Source organism: Ochlerotatus camptorhynchus, unplaced genomic scaffold (assembly GCF_037179485.1).
Source record: "Ochlerotatus camptorhynchus isolate MF236.1 unplaced genomic scaffold, CSIRO-AGI_Acam_v1.1 ptg000074l, whole genome shotgun sequence".
In the NCBI taxonomy this organism is placed as follows: Eukaryota; Metazoa; Arthropoda; class Insecta; order Diptera; family Culicidae; genus Ochlerotatus; species Ochlerotatus camptorhynchus.
This window is the reverse complement of record NW_027040564.1, coordinates 565,718-587,139: the sequence shown is the minus strand read 5'-3', so window position 1 is coordinate 587,139 and position 21,422 is coordinate 565,718. Positions and strand designations below refer to the sequence as shown.

The 21,422-nt window shown below is 38.6% G+C and overlaps 2 protein-coding genes across 12 annotated transcripts in view; both read left to right on the top strand.

Moving 5' to 3' along the window:
- Positions 1-20,835, top strand: part of LOC135697568 (neuronal calcium sensor 2) — a 419,634-nt gene extending 398,799 nt beyond the window's left edge. For all 10 annotated transcript variants that reach the window (XM_065217340.1, XM_065217344.1, XM_065217342.1 and 7 more), the window contains one exon: positions 18,248-20,835. In XM_065217340.1, the coding sequence (XP_065073412.1) occupies positions 18,248-18,424 (177 nt within the window). In that variant the 3' untranslated portion in view covers positions 18,425-20,835. The remainder of the gene's footprint in view (positions 1-18,247) is intronic.
- Positions 1-21,422, top strand: part of Nca (neurocalcin homolog) — a 501,567-nt gene that overhangs the window by 406,926 nt on the left and 73,219 nt on the right. The window lies entirely within an intron of this gene.

The window sequence follows — 21,422 nt, the reverse complement described above, 5'->3', positions numbered from 1 at the left end:
GTGTATTTTGATGGTATTGCAAACTTTATAGAACATGTCGAATCGGTTAGTTAAGATTTATGATGCACAATAAAAATAAAAAAAAACTGATTTCAGAGTAGTCCTGACCATAATCCAATTAAATCTCGCTGAACTTATGGTGTAGAAACTAAGCGTCTTGAGCAAAGTTGCATGAAATTCTTAGTTCTACAAATTTGATAAAGACGTAAACCTATTATCTTGTTATTACAAAAAGTTAGTTTTTCTAAGTGTAATACCACCTTAATAAAACTGTGAATGCAGATGGCTTATTCTGCGCCAAGTGGTCACAAACAATTGCAAAAGTGAAATTGACCTCTTCCGACTTGGACCAAATTTGGAGGGAATGTTCATTTAAGTTCAAATTCTAAAAATCCTATGTTTTATGCTAATCGGAGCACCCCTCGATCAAGGAACTCATTTTCCATTTTTCGTTAATTTTTAGAAAGCACTACTTTCTTCTGTTCATATATCCGGAACGAATGAAGCTACAAATTGCATTATGTACATTTTAAATGAACGAAAGTCATTAATTATGAGGGTTATTTTTTTACCCTTTCCTCTTAATAAGATTCATTCTCATGACTTACTGTGTTAAATAATAATTTATGAAAAAAAACTTCAAGGGACAGCCCTATGGGGTTGTACGCAATGGTGACGTAGGTCTTCGTGGTCTTATATAATAAATCTGATTTGTTAACTGCAGCAGGAGCTTGTGTTATGTGTATACTCTTTATTATGACGCGCTTGACATAGATGGCCCACACCAACTGACGAAGAGTTACTGATTCCGTTTGGTGAGACCGGATGGAATTCAACTTTGAAATGTGTGTTAGGGAAACCGCTTTTAACAGTCAATCGGTGATAATTTGAACTGTCATAGTGACAGTTGCACATTTGTGAATTTTCAACAGTGACATTTTGAAAAATGATAAAGTCTTAATTTGTTGTTATAGAAAAAAAATACTATCGATTGGCGTATTAAGAATTAAAATCCATCATTTCTGGTGACAAATAGACCACTTTTATGCCGCGACCGACTTTGGTTTTTGAAATCACACCCCCAATGTTGCCTTGAAGTACATGGTATGTTAGATTTAAAATGGCTTTTCGCAGGCAATCGGTGATAATATTAATAATAATAATAGCATCAATTTCACATTCGTGCAATTTTCAATAGTGACATTTCAAAATATGATATAATCATAAATTTAACAGATGCGTAGAAATATGTCTGATCGTTTGGTGACAAAATTATTGAAATTGGTCCAGGGGCAGCTGAGTTATTAACGTTCAAAATCTTTCATAATTTTGTTACATGTTCCATTTTCGGTTTTCACAAAGTGTACCCCCATATAGAAATCACAGACGTAGTCCTACGTCAAAAATATGCGTGATAAAACCAAGAATAGCTTTTACACAGTGTTGACAACATCTACTCAACATCTTTTCATTGATCTCTCATGCCCAAACATAAATTAAGTCGTTCCAATACATACAATACTGTTTAAAACACTGTTCGATTTGTTTAACAATTTATTTGGCAATACTGTACATTAGACTGATGCAAAATTTGAAATTTTTGCTCCACAGTGCTCAAACGGTTCCAAATTGGGCCTTGATTAGGCTCTTAAAATTTGAACTCATTAAGTGAGAAACTGACTTGGCACAAACCATTTGAAGTTTAAATGTGAATTACTATGGAGAAACCATAATTTCGGTTCATATCTATCTCAAAATTCACCATTTCACTCTACTTTAGAAAATGATAGCTGAGCTTGTTGAAAATTTTCTCAGCTACAACTTTGTTGAAGACCATTTTTCGATCAAATATAAGGAACAAAAGTTATTAATGATTCAAGTCACTGATGTCTTATGATTATGCTCAATCAACTGTTCAGCAGGCAACATTGGTGTTTATGGCGCGTAGAATAGAGGACAAAAATCATGGCTACTATGTCACACTGCAGAATACAGTGTTGCTTACAATACAGTTGCTTGATTATGCCATAAGATTATCAATCTCTTAAACAATTAATAACTATCTAATTTGACGTTTGGCTAAAAAACGATTTTCTGCAAAGTTGTAGCTGATAAAAATTCCCATAAGAATAGCAATAGAATTTTTTAACAGTACAATATGTAAAAATGCTAGAAGACAATGAACAAAAAGTTTTGTTTTCCCATAGTAATTTCCATATAAACTTTGTGCCAAGTCAGTTTCTTATCAAATTAGTTTAAACTTTCGGAGGCTAATCAGGGCTCCATTTGAAGCCGTTTGAACTCTGTGGAGCGAAAATTTCAAATTTTGCATCAGTCTACTGTACATAAACAATCGATACAGATTTAGATGTCTTGCCTAATTTTCTTATCAAAAAATACATAATGAAATTTGTAGCTTCATTAATTCCGGAGGTATGAGCAAAAGAAAGTAGTGCTTTCTAAAAATTTACGAAAAATTGATCGAGGGGTGCTCCGATTAGCCTACAATTTCGGATTTTTAGAATTTGAACTAAAATGAACATTCCCTCCAAAGCTGGTACAATTCGGAAGCGGTCAATTGCATGTGCTGTGTACACTTGGCGTGGAATGACCCAGATGCAGAATAAGATTTCAAGCGATTTCTTCTAAGACACTTGAACGCTAAAACATCGAGAATGGTGAGAAAAAGTTTTGACCGCCTTTTTTCCAAGAATGGTCCCACTGTGCGACGTTGCGATGTGGTGAGACGTAATTTTGATCGCCCCATTCCCGTTGCGTGGCTTTTTCTGCGATGCCGTTATGATGATTATTAGAGAAACGACGAACGATTGATAGGCTGACTTGCGTCTCGTGGAAAATATCGTCGGTTGTGCGTGTCAACAACAACAAACGCCACAACGACGAATCGTCTGGTGTCGTATTAATATGACTTTATTATTGGCGGCTGGAGTCGATTCTTCCAATTTATGAGCGAAGACGTTTTAATGAAGGATAAGCAGATCCAGTTTTGATCATTACGGAATTGCGACACCGGATTCTGGTTACAGTAAAAAGTGTGTTCAGAAGAAAATGATGGCTGATCATTTGAGGCTCGTAGGGCTTGAAAAGACTACTCCATTAAGATTTTTTGGAATATTTAACCTAATCAAAAATGCACTTTCTTTATGCCAAATATCCCATTTGATTTTATCCAGTTCTGGGACGTTTGATAAATATAGAATGTTCTTGTACTCAGATAAGTGTTGTTTTTAGGGTAGCCACTACTTTTGATATCACTGAAATGCCATAATTTTGAGTACTTGAGGCCGAATTCTACGCCGTTTTAAAATTTCTAAAAGAAATTATAAATTGTATATAATGTGAATTGAGTTCAACATGTAGGCATGTACTATGCTACACACAAGTGAATTTTTTTAGATTTAAATAAAATCGCAATATACGGTCCTCAGAATGTCAGAAAGAAATAAATTAAACCCCAAATTTTGAAGCAAAATAAACACTTTTAATACCTTACAGTTTGCTCCCGGAAGTTAAATCTCAACCCTTAGTTATTCTCATTCAGACCATGCTAAACGGAAACAAAAACCACCACTTACCAAAGTTACGAGCTGCGGTCTTGTTTACTTTGGTACGTGGTGGTTTCCCTTTCGCATGCTGCCATCTATCTCTTTCCAGAGCCTATCTTCACCACCACTGCGTGGGTGGCAGGCATCGTTTTCCACGAGTAATGTAGTGGCACGAAGTTGCAATAAATAGAAATAATGTAATAAGGCGAGCGCGCAATAATTAATTTAGGAAATCTCGTACCGACATACATCCTTTATCCGTTTTCGCCGGCGGAAACGGGAAACCTCGAACGTGTGTTCTTTAAGGGATTCCAGGATGCTTTTCACGCGCACTGCTGGTGGGAACGAATGAACGTCTCTATTCAGACTCCAATTATGGGAAGCTAAATTTGATGCCTGCTAGTTGCCGACGCTCAGTTAATGTCTAACTTAATTAGGTCCTTGGAATATTTGATACGTGAATGGCATTGGCAGTGAAACGTTGAATGGGTAATTAGGTTTGAAAATTTGATCATTCGTAATAGCCGAGAGTGTAGCTGATTTCACACTATCTGCCAAAGATAAATTGTAGCCCTTCAGAGAAATCCTTGATCCCCTTGTTTTCCTGTACTCATGTACTGTACTGATCGACGAGACCTCTTCAAAGTTTGTAATTAAAGCTCCTCACACCTCGGGAGCATAATTTACACTACCATCTAAACTGGGTCCTCCTCATACCAGCTGCCAAATTACATCAACTGATGAAAATTTATGGCAAAGTTTTCCATTGGCACCACATTGGAACCACTGTTTATACGTTCCGTAAGAGTATATAATTAAGATAAATACCGTTCATAAATCACCTAAAAGTTTTCAGGTAATAGCCCCAAGGCCACCATAGAATCTGACCGACGTCGACCGCATTAATTGTAGGGAGTTATTTTTCAATGCACCAACAGTCTTTGGCAGTATACGTCCTTCTGGCGTCTCAGTAAGGTTTGCACTCCTTGTATATCGACGATAAACGAGGACAGATAGCAGCCCTTGAAACAAAATGGGGAAAATAGTATACGCATTTTCTTGCTCTGCTGCCAGTTTCTGCATCATGCCTGGTTGTACTGAGGGCTGGAAAATTTAGCTCTTCTGCTCTAGTTGCTTAACATTCATTTCGGTTACGATGTACGAACAATCGCGGAAAAACACTGCTGGAGTAGCTGAGTGTTTGTGTATGCGTTTTTTTGGCGACATATCGTCTGGTTCCGAGTTTTCCAATCCCTTTTCATATTTGTTTTGGAAAATGAGAGCTCGTAATTTGGTTTAAAGTGCGTAAATGACTGTAGGTTTTCTATCCTTAACGTGTTTGTGAGATTCATTTATGAAACAAAAACAGAAAGTAAAAAAAAATACTGAAATCGCTGCCAAAATTTGGTTTGTTAGTTGGATCTTTGCATTTTCTTTTACTGAGCTCCATACAAATTAAGTTCCATGCTGATTAAGCGATTATGCAGAGCACTGCCGGAATCGTCATTGTAGTTAAGTTTGTTGTTAAAGTAAATTTTAATTTCGTTTCTCAAAACTCCCCCTTCCTATACGTGTCACTATCAATTCGAAATATTCAGCCATGTCTAAAGTCTGGTTCACTTACAATCCGGACACATAAAATCAGGTATTTCTCGGGATTGATTTGATGTAAGAAAAATGTAATCTAGTTAAAATTGAGCTTTCATAAAAAAAATTGCAAAATTATTCCGACGGCGTTCGGATGTACTGGCGGAATTTCTTTGGAATTCCCGCCATCATCTGCCGCACTTGACTAGTCAACCTCAGCGGCTATTTTTTCTACATCTGTCCATCGTCCTGAGTCGTCTTTCCAGTTCTCTTTAACTTCCACTTGATAATTGCTCAATACTTTTTAGCTCAATCAAGACGATCATTTCGATAAATGGTTTAAAGAAAGTTTCAGTTAAAACGGCGATATGCACGTTATGAACTCTCAAAAAGTTAAATAGCTCGTCTTCATTATAAAGAGATCAAGTATTTTAATTCAAAATATTTAATGATTTAAAATCCACAACTGAATTTCAAATTCATGACGATATTGTTCACAAATTTAACTCCAGTTAGAATTGCATCAAACATGGAGCTCATTTTTAGCATATCAGTAATCATGTCGATTAATGATTTCAGTGAAAATTCCATTTTAGGAACAGTAATGCTACTGAAGTTTTAATTTAATAATGCGTTTATTTTTCCAGGCTCATTTGCTGTAGCCTTGCGGAGCCGATATTCATTGTTTAGATAACAAAATTACTTAAAACTAACTAGAGATGAACTAGCCTAAGGCAAAAAATCTCTTAAATAAAGAATTAAAAAAAAACTTAAAACTAACGTTAGTAAAGCGGGGCCCGATTACTCGCGGCTATCTCGAGGTTAGGGGAACATATTGTAACAAATGGATGGCAGGGTAGGGATTGAGAACACAAGGTTTGGAGAGCAATGTGCTCTTGATCTCGAACTAAGCGACATACTGATGAAAAAGACAAACATGGGGGTACACCGATGGGCAGCTAACAACTTGGGAGAACACAAGATGACACTAACTACTATATCCTCAGATCTATCTGTTTAAAAAAAAAACACATAAATTAAATTCAAATAGTCGAAATCTCGGCTAGCCAAGACATCTCTAACGGGTGTCGCGGGTTGTTTTCCTCGGGCCCTGAGGGATGTAGATAACTCAGATCTAACAACACGGTGTAGGGTACATAATCAAACCACATGCTCGATATCATGATAACCACTACCACACGCACATAAATTGCTGCCTGTGAGCCCAATTCGATAGAAGTGCCAGTCTAAGGAGCAGTGATTGGACATAAGCCTTGATATAACGCGTATAAAGTCGCGGCTCATGTCTAACCCTTTGAACCATGGTTTGTTCGATACCTGTGGGATAATAGAATGTAACCATCTTCCCAATTCACCATCATTCCATTTTTGTTGCCAACTGATGAGGACTTGCTGACGAGCAATGGAGAAAAATTCGTTGAAGGCGATTTGTCGCTCAAAAATATCGCCTTCCATAGCGCCCACCTTAGCCAACGAGTCCGCTTTCTCATTACCCGGAATTGAGAAATGAGATGGGACTCACCTAAGGTGATAGTATAGGAGCAGTTAGATAAAGCACTCAGTTTAGATCGTATTTCAGGCAGGAAATACAAGGAGTGCTTCATCGGCCTCATTGAACGAATAGCCTCCAATGAGCTAAGACTATCCGTAAAAATGAAATAATGGTCCGAAAGTAGTGACGCAATTCGATCTACTGCGTAAAATATGGCGGCTAGTTCCGCAACGTATACGGAGCATGGTTTTTTTTTTGCAGTTTATAGGAAGTGCATGAAATTGATTAAATACACCAAATCCAGCGCACACTGGGCCAGAAATGCAATCTAGCGGAGCAAAATTAATAACTCCGAAACGAAGAATTTTCGCGACTTGGTGTCTTCCGCAAAGTTTCTCATCATAATAAGAACCATCTATTGACATAAACAAATAGCTCAAAACTCTTCTGCAAAGATGGCGCCATAATCTGACTTCTTTCTCTGACGATTTGGAGACTTGATGTCTTAGGCAAAGTTTTTTGCCTTGACAAAATAAACAACTCTTTTAAAAACGTAAAATTTCCACGCCTACTTATCCGTGGCCATATCCGGGAATTTGAAAAGTAGGCGGGAAAACCGGGGAAACCCCGGGAATTCGGTGAGAGAACCAGGAAAAATTAATTAATAAAACCATAGGAAAAAAAATTTACAACAGAATTTCAAAATAAACCATTAAATCAGAGTGATTTTTTACCAAATGAATGTCTTTCTGTATTTGCTACATAGTTTTCTTCAGATTTAATTTCAGATGCAAAGTGCATGGGCCTTAAAACAAAATATTGAAGATGCTGGACTTAAGAAACAAATATTTGTTAAAAACAGAAACTGCCTAACAAACATTGAATGTTTAATAAGAGCTGTTTCAGGCAAAAATAAGCTGCTTTAGCAAAAAAAAAAATGCTTATTCAGATGTTAATCAACTCAAATTGTTTGTTGGGTAAACTATTCTTTTCCCGGGTTTTAATTTTATTCGAAATTCTCATGTTTTGAATATTAGAATACAACTTGAATTCTGCTCTGAATTATTATATAATTCTTCTAAAATTAACCAGAAAACACTCTGCATAATAATTACCGTCTAATTCTTTTTGGAATCTCCGTGAAACCCCTTCTAAGAAATTGTCTGGAATTCCCTTAAACCTATTCGGAGACTTTGATTTCATCGCAATCGTTTTCAAAATTTTCTTTTAACTCTATTCAAAACAGCATGAATCTTTCGAAATTTGGAATTATTTAGAAACCCCTTGGAGTATTTTAAAGAATTTCTTTCTAATTATTGGCAACTTTTTGCAATAAATTTTGTTGGAGCTCTTTGATGAATCTTTCACACTAGGTTTGAAATAATCACCAGAACACTCTTAGAACTCTGTGCCTTGTTGAATTCTCATCGTAATTCTCTTAGGATTCTTCAATTTAGATTAGATAATTTAATTTAGAACTTGCAATCTTCTCCACAGAAATCACTCCAAATTCTTCTAACAATTTCTAAGGATTTCATGTCAGAATAATTCTGGAATTCTGCTCAGAACTTCTCCTTCGACAACTTTGCGGGAATCCTCCTCAATAGTTGTTAGAAATCAACACTTTTAAATTTTAATCAAAAATTCCATCCAATCCGGTTTGTCCGCAAAATTCTATCGATTGTTTTGTAATTTGTTTTAACCCTTAAAATGCTTCCAAGTCTCAGAGCCTTGACAATTATGACTGCACGACTTTTTAATAAATATGATATTTTTTTCAAATCTGTGATCTTGAAATTTTTTTAAATTCTCACATTTTAACTATTTTTTCTCCAAATCTTGCATCACGAAGATTGTTATTAATCCCAAATTTTGAAGAAACGTTCTATTTTCAGACGCTACACAAATTTCAAAGCTCCATAATCTTGGGAATCTATGTTTTTATTAAATAATCTTTCAGTTATTTATTTTTTCCAGGTATTGGTCTATTGGTCGCGCGTATTTTATTTCATGAACCATGTTTAGTTTCACGTTGAATCAGCGCGAGTACTGAAAGGTTAATATTTATGTTAGTATAGACAATGAAGTGAATACAAATTTTCTTTATCCGAAAGCACTATCAATTTGCTCTAATTCTCATTTGTATCAAGTTCTTCTTCTGAAACATTTTTTTAATTAAATCTCTTATTCTTCACAATTCTGTCTTATAACCTATTCATCCAGATAACATTTGGCCCAGTGACCTTAATCTCTGTCATTCAATAAATTCTCGGGCTTTGAAATCCTAAGATGTGTCGAGCATAAAAAGTGGTAGAATTCGATTTATCAAAGTACCTCGAAAGATCAATAAATTGGTTTGAATGCATTAAGTGACACATAGTGTTGAATTTTTCCTATAGCTTTAGAAAACACTTTCTGTAATTTGGCTTTTATTTTTCCCACAAATAATCACTGAAAATTTACAGTTGGCCACGTTTTAAAAAATGCGTACAATTTCGTTTTTTGTTGAATATCAATAACCGGGAAATTTTTATGATTTGAACCGGGAAAACCGGGAAAAAACCGGGAATTTCAAAATGAAAAGTCACTGGCCACCCTATACACTGAAGTCTTTTTTTACACGGTTTTTTTTTACGCGGTTTTTTTTTACACGGTTTTTTTTACACGGTTTTCCACGATTTACACGGTACGTTTTTAACGATTTCGCGACAACGATACAACCTATCGACTTGATTCCAATCACATTATCCGTTCCAAGCTATTTGTAATCGAATGGCATACTTAAAAAAAAAATCACAATTTTTGGTGTAAATACAGAAATTTTTAAAATATGTCTATATGGACCATATCATGCTTTAATTACAAATGGCATCAAAATCCGATTTTTTAAAAACATTTAAGCATGCGAAAAATCAAAATCTCGTAGGTTTTTTTTTACACGGTTTTTTTTTACACGGACCGTATCCCCCGTGTAAAAAAAGACCTGAGTGTATATCACATACGTACTATCAGCCCTGCGTGTCCGGGACGGAAAGCGTGTTAGCGATGGTCAATATAGCCGTTGATCTCCAAGTATAAAATACGAGTCTACGATTGACCATCACTATATCATCGCATTTGCTTGGCTCGGCTATCCAAAGTCCGCTCGAAGATCAGGTCGCGCAATGCGTTCAAAACCTAGATGCCTCCCCTTGTGTCGTGCCTCCGGCGGATAAAATTACAGTACAACAGATTTGCTCAGCGCTGAAATGCACCAAGAACATAAAGGCTCCCGGGTTTGACGGCATATTCAACTTGAGCTTGAAGAGACTCAGCATGAAAGTGCAGTCTCTTTTAACCGCTATCTTCAACAGATGCTTGAAGTTGCACTACTTTCACAAAAATTATACCAATCTGCAAACCCGGTAAGGATCCAACATTGCCTTCAAGCTACAGACCAATCAGCTTCCTTTTAGCGCTGAGCAAATTGTTCGAGAAACTCATTCTCAATCGTTTGCTCAAATTTGTCAATGAAAACTCCTTGCGGAACAGTTAGGGTTCAGTACGGGTGATGAATAACATCCGAAGTAACAAAACTGTATCCAAGTCCACAGCCATGCCCTTGCTAGACGTTGAAAAGGCGTTTGACAATGTCTGGCATGACGGACTTGTGTACAAGCTTTGTAACTTCAACTTCCCATTACATCTGGTTAATATCACCCGTAGCTACCTCCAGCAAAGGTCTTTTAAGATATAGTTGAATGGTTGTTTTTAAGACACGTTTTCCACCCTAGCAGGAGTCCCGCAAGGCAGTCTGCTGGGCCCCTTGCTTTACATTACACTTACATTACATTTACACTTCCGACATTCCTCCCCTAGGAGACGGTTGCGTGTTTTTCCTGTTCGCAGATGATACAGCAAATACCTCATGAAATAACGAACAAAGTTCAACGAGGCGTTAACGTCTTTGCTGATTATGCAAACACCTGGAAAATTAAATTCAATGCCTCCAAAACTCAAGCAATCATGTTCCTCCATCGCCAATCCAAACTAAAACCGGCTCCATCTTGTACTGTAATCATGGATGGCACAAGAGTTGAGTGGTCTCCCGAAGTCACATACCTTGGAATGGCATTTGATTATAAGCTACTGTTCCGCTCGCACATATAAAAGACGTGAGTTAAGAGTTCAAGCTTAGTTAGGTGTTTGTATCCGCTGATTTGTTGCAGATCCCGCATCTCCAGGGTTCACAAACTGGCTGGCTACAATCAAATCATATCACCTGCAATTTTCTACGCTGCGCTGGTGTGGGAATCAAGTGCTCAAACTCACAGGTACAAAGTTCAGGTGGCACAAAACAGAGTGCTTAGGATGATCGTCGATCATCCTTTTGATACTAGAATAGCAAATTAACACGAAGAGGCAGGCAGGCCACAATAGGTTGGTTGGTTGGTTGGTTGGTTGGTTGTCTTTATTAAGGAGATTTTAAGCCAGACGCTGGTTCATCTCTGGAAAGCAGGCCACAATAGATTCCAGAATAAACGGAGTTAAGACTAAATTTGCACAAAAGTGTAATATATCTGAACATGCTTTGATAAGCAGTTTGTTTATAGTAGGTTAGGTGTATATAGTAGTTGTAGGTTAGTTGTAGTTGTAAATAGTAGTTTTATGTAGTCTCCTTTTTTCAATTTCAATCAAACGAATCCCACCAAGGACAAGCCTGATAGGACTAGGAACTTTAAATAATAATTAAAAATTTCAAATGAACTAAAGTTGAAAAGACGCATCTGTTTCACTTGAAAATTCATACATGTAAATAAACACAATTACAAGAAATAAAGATCAATTAAAGTAAAAAAAAAATGTCCATCACTATCACTTTGCTGGTACAGTATGTCAAAGAGATCAATCCTGAAATCTTGGCTTTCGCGGCCAAAAGTGCACTGTTTCTGAATTAGGGACGCTTAACCTGTGCCTCCTTAGGATAGCTTTTGCCCTGTGGATGGTTACATAAACGTTTCAAACGTTGCAAATTGTCTAAAACTTGTGCTATGAATATTTAATTGAGTGGAACTAAAGGCTGACTAAAAGTAAATTGGTACGCACAAAAAGACCTGTAATTCGTGATTCAATAAGTTTAACAAAGTTTATTAAAACTTCAAAGCTACAGCATTGGATGGTTACATCAGCGCCCGCACAGTGGAAACGGACACGTAATCAGCACATTTCTTCAATTTTGCCCGCATTTGCTGGATGTCGTTGCCCCAATGCTTGCGAATGAACGACAATACACGCTTTTTCAGGCATTCTTCGATGAAAACTTGAGATGTCATCGTCGAGGATGTGACGAACGGTTCCGTTTTCATGCTAAAGGGTGATACGGTCAAAATTTGGTCAATATCAACTTGACGTATTTCTTTCAATTTTGCATTTAAAAAACCTGAACACCCCTCATTTTGAAGGTGTGTGTGTAGAATGTTGCTCCTATTTTGATTTTGGAATTCACTCTTCAGTTGTCAAAATGCCGTCCAAGCAAGAAGAGCAGCGTATCAAAATTTTGCTCGCGCATCGCGAAAATCCGAGCTACTCGCACGCAAAGTTGGCAAAATCGCTTAAAGTTGCCAAATCAACCGCTACAAATGTAATTAAAGTGTTTGGAGAACGTTTGTCGACAGCCAGGAAGTCTGGATCGGGGAGAAATCGAAAACCGGAAGCCGCTGAGATGACAAAGAGAGTTGCCGGTAGTTTCAAGCGAAACCCTAACCTCTCTCTCCGAGATGCCGCAAATAAGCTGGGTGTATCGTCTACAACCGTGCATCGAGCCAAAAAACGAGCCGGACTATCGACTTACAAGAAGGTAGTGACTCCAAATCGCGATGATAAACAAAATACGACGGCCAAAGCGCGATCCCGGAGGCTGTACACGACGATGCTGACGAAGTTTGACTGCGTGGTAATGGACGACGAAACCTACGTCAAAGCCGACTACAAGCAGCTTCCGGGACAGGAGTTTTATACGGCAAAAGGAAGGGGAAAGGTAGCAGATGTTTTCAAGCACATGAAACTGTCAAAGTTCGCAAAGAAATATCTGGTTTGGCAAGCCATCTGTACCTGTGGCTTGAAAAGTAGCATTTTCATAGCTTCCGTTACTGTCAACCAAGAAATTTACGTGAAAGAGTGTTTGAATAAACGTCTGCTGCCTTTCCTGAAGAAACACGGTTGTTCCGTACTGTTTTGGCCGGATTTGGCATCTTGCCATTACGGTAAAAAGGCCATGGAGTGGTACGCCGCCAACAACGTGCAGGTGGTTCCCAAGGACAAGAACCCTCCCAACACGCCAGAGCTCCGCCCAATTGAGAAATACTGGGCTATTGTCAAGCGGAACCTAAAGAAGACCAAAAAACTGCTAAGGGCGAGCAGCAGTTCAAGGCAAACTGGCTTTCTGCGGCGAAGAAGGTGAACAAGGTGGCTGTACAAAATCTGATGGCAGGGGTCAAGCGTAAGGCCCGGCAATTCGGATTTGGAAAAGCGGAAGCCGAACTGAATATTATTTTTCTGAATTTTATACTAATTGAACTTGAAAAAGAAATTTAATTTGATTTTTTAAATAAACGATTTCACCGATTTACACGCGTTTTCCCTTGACCAAATTTTGACCGTATCACCCTTTACAACTGTAAATCGCTTGCCAAATCATGGCCTTCTTTGTGAACTTGTCGGCAAACACAAACTTGATCTTCCCGACACATCCCCACGTCCAGTTGCGCTGTAAAACTTCTGACCGGGAAGCTGCTTAAGATCGAGTTTGACGTATGTTTCGTCATCGATCAAGAGCCTTGCACGCTTTTTGGCCACGTAATTCTGCTTCATGTGCCGGTTCGGATGTTTACTGGCTTTGTACGACTTGTATCCTTCCCTGGCAAGGATGTTTCACACCGTTTGAAAGTTTTTTTTTTCCTTTGGTTTGTTTTTTCCGTCGATCTTGTTTTCCGTGCTGAGCACAAATGCTACCGACGTGCCAAGGAAGGCAGCTCCCACACCTGGACCCTACCTATCGACCCATCAATTCATGAACCGGGGACCAACGGCTTTACTTCCCATCCGAAGGAAGGCGTGATCAGAGATGTTATGCCTCAGAACATCCCAGCGGCCCCGACTGGGATTGAACCCAGGCCTACTGGGGTGAGAGGTAATCACGCTTACCACTACACCACCGGCGCCGTTCCGTTTGAAAGTTGGCGTTGTACCTTCTGGTCACATCTCGGATCGAAAGAGCGGGGTTGGCTTTAACGCATCTCAACACATTGCTGACGATCGCTGGTTCCAGTTTTTTTTTTCGTAGGTCCGCTGATTCCTTTCCATATTCAGGGTTTCCTTATAGGTTTTGAGCACTCGACAAACTGTTGTTTTCGGCATCTTCAGCACTTTAGCCAGTGGAACCGGATGGGGTCCGGATTTTCCAGGTGCTTGTGCACAATATTTTTTCTTCTTTCGAGTTCCATTTGACGTTATTTCTGAACGTGATCGAATACTTTGATCTTCTTCTTCTTATTTCCTTTATTTAACGTCGGTCTCTGTTCCGCAATCTAGTGCCAATCACCGACGGACATCGATTGCCATCCATTGACGGCAATCGAATGTGCAGGAAGGCAGCTTCCACACCTGCGTAGGATATCGCACCCATTCAACATACATGGGCCGGGACCAACGGCTTTACTTCCCTTCCGAAGGAAAACGTGACCAAAGATTTTTATGCCTCAGAAAAATCCCACCGACCTCGGCTGGGATTGAACCCAGACCCATTGAGGTGTTAGAAAGCAGTCACGCTTACCACTACACCACCGGCGCCGGCGACTACTTTGATCAAACTTTCACCAGTTGTTCTCTATAGGAGTGTAAACAAACCATTGTCAAAGATTTTCGATGCCCAACACTAGAGGCGTGCTAGCGGTGCGCGAGGGGCGTTCCAATTTATTTTTAGTCAGCCTGTATCATAAGAATCCCAAAATCATCATGAAGGATTCATTAAAATGGTATACATTTATATAAAAAAAACCACAAGGGACATCCCTATGGGGTTGTACGCAATGGTGACGTAGGACTACGTGCTCTTATATAATAAATGTTATTTGTGAACTGCAGCAGGAGCTTGTGCTTTGTGTAAGAATAGGAATTTGAGCGGGGTTCTCGCTGGTATGACTATGATTGCCCTGACAAGAACCTTTTGATTTGAATTTTAGTTGGACATGTTCAGAAATTCATCTCTTTTGGAAAATCTTGTTGATGATGACATGTTGGCAGCTGGATCAGCAAATCGGACCGGACAATCCCATATTCTTCGGTTCAATGGTTGGGCAATCGCAAGTGTCTCGGACCGTCTGCTACTGGGCAGGGGTTGAACTGGTGTCTGCGACAGGTTGGAAGGCCGCAGAATGTCAGTGTCCACCCAGCTAAAGCTCCTCCCCTTTGTAGTTTTTCTCGTTAAACTCCTTATCGCAACAAGTTGGTAAATCTTAGCGTTTGGCAGAAAGACGCTTAACCCTTTTTTCGGCGAATTTATGATTCTGTTTCACGTCATGGTTCTGCTCTATGCCTGTTCAGATAAATTAGTACTTTTATTTATTGTCTCTACTGCGCTAAATCAAACAAGTAGAAATAAGATAGGACTTCGGTTACGCGCTAGTATTATTGAAAATTCGATAAATATTTAATCGAATAGCTGGAAAATTCTTTACGATTAATGTAAACCGAATTATTGGACTTTAAGGCATCCCTAGAAAAAAGTGTAATTTCATGTTTTTTGCTGGCCCTTCGAAAATGTCGACAGCAGAATTGCAGCCAACAAGTGTAACCCAAGAACCAAAAGCGGTGCGATGCCAGTTTTCATTGCTATGACGACGACTGAATTAAGGGGCTTAGAGCACCCGCACCAATGCGTTGCTATTCGGGCTGCTAGTTTGACAACTTTGGCCATTGCTATTTTAGTTAGCAAATTGTTTACGTACCGGTCGTTACTATCACGATTGTGAATTTATGTTTTCGGCTTTCGCACCGATAGTTGCTCAACGATAAGATTTTCGAACTGAAATTGATCACAGAGTTTCGTGATTGTTATTTTTTTGACAAAATTGATATACCCAACCATGAACACTGAATACTGAAGATTAAGATCCAACTACAAACCCATTTACTCAAGAAACGGTCCTCCGGAAGATCCGAAACATCGATAAAGGTTATCAATTCGCAAAAAAGATCCATAGCCCAGCCATTTTTTGTTAAATCGCCACATTAATGAATTTGAATCTGAAACCATCATGCGCACACTGGTGGTCACGAAACTGTCTTCTGGGTGGTCTGGAAGATCCATAACAGTGGTCAATTCGTAAAAATGATCGAAATATCGATCTTCGTATGCTCCTTTTATAAAAGTTGCGCACCAAAATGCATAAAGGCATTTTCGGATGCCATCTGGATTACTAGATTTATATATTCACAAGCAAAAATATGTAGAAGTATAAGAAGTTCTGATTGATTGAAAATTGGAGAACTTAAAAGATCTTAGTAACTTTCGACAGCTTCAAGGCAATCTAATAGATTTTCGGAAAATTTGCTTCAGTGAAGATCAAGCGCTTCAGGCCAGTTCCAATAAATTCAGGAAAATTTCATGAGTAAGTTATGTAAACTTCGAGTAAGTTCTGAAAATGTTAGGGCTGTTCCATGAATATCATGAAAACTGTGAGAACTTTATGGACGTTCCTAAAACTTTAGGTTAGTTTCGACAACTTTATGGAAGTTTCATTTATTTCAGCAAAATAGAGGGAACCATCAAGAAGTTCCGAACATTTTAGGAAAGCAAAAAAAAAACAAGGAATAAACTTTAAAAAATAAGAAAGCTACACAGAAGTTCCATGTTTAAAGATCTTCTTGGAAGATCTTGTGGAAGTTTTTGTGAACTTCAAGCAAGCTTCAGGAAACTGCAGGAACTTTTAAAAAAAATTTATAAATATGATTAAAATTTCCGGAACAATAGAAAAACTAGTGAACTTCAGGAAAGATTCAATACCTCAGGGAAGTCCGAAGAAGCTCAGGGAGAATGAGAGAAAGAGATTTTTTTGTCGAAGTGCCGTGAGCTTCAATGCAGTTTTAAAAACTTCAGGAAAATTGTTGGAACCTAAAATATGATCAAGGAACTTCAAGGTACCTAATTCAATTAACTTCAGTATAATTGCGGGAAGTTTAAAAAAGATAATTAGAAACTTTAAGAAGTCTACAACGTGGAGCTCTTGAATCTTTTTTACGCGAGGTCCGGACCTCCCGAAACACCGGTTTGTGGCCAGCAGAGTGCACATGCCGGTCCCAGATCCAAATTCATTAATGTAGCATCAAAATAGGTGATTTAAAAAAATACGGAGCTCTACTTTCTACGAATTGGCCACCTTTACGGATGTTCCGGACTTTTCGAAGGACCGTTCTATGGCCACCGGAATGCACATACTGGTTTCAAATCCAAATTCATTCATGCAGCATAACAACAAGTTGATTTAAAAAATCTAGATCCTTTTTTACTAATTTTCTACATTTACGGATGTTCCGGGTTTGTCCCTTGGGTCCACAGTTTTGTCCCAGATCCAAATTCATTCATCTATCACAATGTTCAAATGAAAAACAAAACAAAAATTTCATAGATAGCAACGCTTGGGCCGGTTGCTATCGCGCTGCTATATTTGTCAACCCGCTGTTCACCAGCGGGTTGTTAGGCAGATTGTTATTTCCCGCACTTGAATAGCAATCCCCAGTGTGGTTACTGCGTTATGGTGGAGGTTGCTAAAATAGCTTTAGCAACGCATTGGTGCGGGTGCTCTTAGAAACAGGGGGGTGAAAGTCTATTTTCTTCATCGATTTCCTCTTTCGATGACCATAGCTTTACTAACTATTAACGAAACAGAAAGTCGCTGAAGGGAATCGATCAAAATCACTTGCACCTCTGCTTCCAAGTTTGGTTACAAGATTATAACTCTGAAGGGCATTTTGTATGGGGCGCGTGTGATTCTGAATATGGTGATGAGTGTGCAAAATGTTACGCAATTGCATCCTCCCTATTCACACACGCCCGAAGATCGGAGGCGAATGCACTTCGACTTGTTTCGTCTAGAAACGATTCTCTGATGATCCACTGTGTTGGTGGATTTGTTAGTTATTTGTACGCTTTTAGACTTGAAATTTACCACTTTTTAATAGTTTCTTGTTGAAAATCAACAGTCGAAAGTATTGTTTCAATGCATAGAAATATTTCTGATCGATTGATGATAAAAAATTTTAAATTTGACCAGGAGCAGCTGAGATATTAACGTTCAAAATCTTTCATAATTTCGTTACATGTTCCATTTTCGGTTTTCACAAAGTGTACCTCGATATTGGTATTACAGACATAGTCCTACGTCAAAAAAAGTTCTGGCAACTTAAAACGTGAAGCAAGAAATACTCTATAGACTTATTGAGTAGTTCGATACTGATGACACGCACTGAGATTTATTTAAGTCATAAGTTGATTTAACTTAAAATGCACATACTAATCAAAACCATTCTCCTCTTCCCATTACAGGCGATATATGACATGCTCGGCGCGTGCTCGTCCAACAAACCGGCAGACTCGGCGGAGGAACGTGCGAAAAACATCTTCGCCAAAATGGACGAAAATAACGATGGCCAACTGACGCAGGACGAGTTCCTCAAAGGCTGCCTGCAGGACGAGGAACTGTCGAAAATGTTGGCACCTTAAGCTTAGACTTATCACCCACTCACACAAACACAAACACAGACATACACACAATGCAACAAAAAAGAACACACACAAAGTTTAGATATTTAGTAAGATTTAAAGTAATATAACAAACAGAGACAGCAAAATGAACAAAAACGCAGAAACAGTTGTTTGTAGGACAAAGAAAAAAAACAGAGCGAAATAGATATAACATTACGCACCCAAAATGGAAACAAAAAAAAAAAAACAAAAATAATGGCAGCAAACATTCACAAACGCGCTCGCGAGCACTCAGATACAGCAGAAATTTGTCAACCACTCTCATATTACATTCACGAAGGCTGATCGATCAGAATCAGACGCGCCAGTTGGGTTGAAAACCCGTTAGGGAATTTTCGCGTATAAAATATAAGTTAATTACAAAACGAGTCGCATGAGCAGAACAAAACAACCAGCAGGATAATTTAAGAAAAGGCATGACATTAATTGCAAAACTTTTTCATCGTGTTGAGCAACCACAGATTAAGGCCACAAACGAGTCGATTTGTTTTCTGTCGTTTTGTTACAGGGATACTGAAAACCACATTCATGCACTCACATTGACAAACAGCGCGCGTTCGGGGATTAAATGCGGGGTAAAACAGAGGAAATATATGATAATCATTTGATTAGTTAATTAGTGGGAAAAGCGGCCGACCCGGTCGGTTGAACGTCATTAAATCAATTTTTATACGTGAGTCGAGCAAAAGGTAAAATAATAATTATATAAAGCAGAAGACACGAGATGGTACGAATTTGAGCCACTATTGCTTCGATTTCCATTGCACAAACATTAGAAAGATAGAGAGTAAAATGGTATGATGTTTTCCCCTGCCTGTATCGAACAATGTTTCCGTTTTCCCAGCGTGTCTCCCCTGTGTGTGTAATAAAAGAAAAACTCGAAAAATACGGATAGAAATCTTAAGAAAACAAAACAAACAAGGCGTTATTTGGTGAGTAATTTGATCCTTTCCCTTCTGCAGTCCTTAAACATTCTGATCGCATTTATGTCGAGTGGATTTCTCTCTTTCTTCCTACCGGGGTTTTACACCGTGATGGGGTGTATCAATCGAAATAATGATTTCATTGCACGTTTCAACCCGCTTGGAACTCTGAAAATCATACACCGAGATGTTGTACACACACGGGCTAAAAATGGGCAGAATGGCATTTGATTTGGAACAGAACTTTTCTGGCGAAAAATGTACAATTTACGAACCAATCATAAAATCCTTAAATCTGCCTCAGAACTACAATCAACAACCCGAAGGTTGCACGCGTGGGACTAATAACTGTTCTCGATTGCGTCTCGGAATAAGAAATCTCCAAATCTACGTGTAGCAAAACGGTCGTTCGGACGAAGCTAGGCCTCAGCAGTTGGTGGAACCCGGGTCCGATTGCAGAGCCAGAAAAAGGAACATAGCAAATTGGAACCCGGTTAGCTGTGTGTGATTGATTTATTTTCCGGTAGCTGCAGCCACTTCTTCGGTCTAATAGGACGATGAATGATGAAGGACGAAAATGAGATGGGGATCAATTGTCTAAGAATAAGAAAAGGAAGATGAGGGAATGGTAAATGGGAGAGAGAGGGGACCAAAATTGGCAACAAAGTAGATGAGGGTTCTACGCTCTTTGGAAGATTTTGGTTTGGTCGTCATGGTAGGCTCAATGTGCCATGCTATTGACAAATGGTTTCCGAAATCACAGTCGCAGCTGCTGATTATTTTTCGTAGCAAGTCATCAGCCCAACTAGTCAGTGGTTTATGGATTTTCAGGACAAATTTTACGACTATTGGCTGGCAAACAAGCAGTTGGTGAGCAAAGTTGTCTAGTGGAAGGAAGTCTGGTGAGTAACTTTTAGCTACCTTTCTTTTTGCCTTTCTGGGTTTCATCCTTGACATGACTGCTCATTTGTTAACAGCTTTGAGCAACCAATAGAATAGAGTTTTTGATTACTAAATGTAGATGAGGACAAAACAGTAGACTTGCATTTGAGCTTAGATCGGTGCTCATTTCGGTCTTTTGATGGAAAAACTCGTTGATATGAATAAAAATGTTGAGATTCAACTGCTCTTTGTTTGTCTACTGTAAACAGCAAACCTGCTCTATAAATTGCTTCATGGAAAACTATGTTTCATCAATTGAGTGAAATCTTTTGAAAAAGTGAGCCATTAGTTTGCTAATTAAAGACTGCCCTAGCGTTAATACACGGCTCGAGAGCATCGTAATAACAACCAGTGGAAACTAACGATTTTAAATTGGCTCACTACTTGACTAGACTATTGGTCCAAAGCAAATCGATTAATGTACCCCATTCTAGTCGAAAGTCTAGTACTACACAATGTTTGTTTTGATTCGCTATGAAAGTTTTCCAGATAAAATGAGGGGTTCGTGGAGCAGAGCCAAAAAGTTGAGCATGGACCTTCGGGACCTACTAGTCTTAGAGGTACCTCTATGATATTAGCCTTTATAGGCGAAATGGCTCTAATGTTGGCCTATGGATCTAAGATTGGGCCCATCACTAAAAATCTGCTCAATTTTATCTAGATGAACTCGTCATTCGGACGGTTTTCATGGATATTTTTGGTCGCTATTGAAAATTTAGTTGATTGCTGAATTTATGTATGGGCCCAAATTAGGGGTATTTAGGCCGACATTACATCCATTTCCCCTACTTTTTGTGACTTTGACATAGAAGTTTGTGCAATTTTATAAAGACATTTTCAGCATTTAGAGACCTGTCCTACGTGACTTTGACGCGGCCATAGAATCTGACTTAAAATTGAATTTCATTTGCTCATTTTTGCTGAAACCACCACTTAATTTCGCTCGAATATGTGCGACATTTACTAAAATTAGAACAAATTTTAGTCAGTGTATGAGTAACCGAGATTTGAGCGAAAGTGAGTAAACTGATCTTTTAGTCAAATTCTACGGGCATTACGAGCAGCTCCTGTTCTGTTTTCATTTCTCCTGC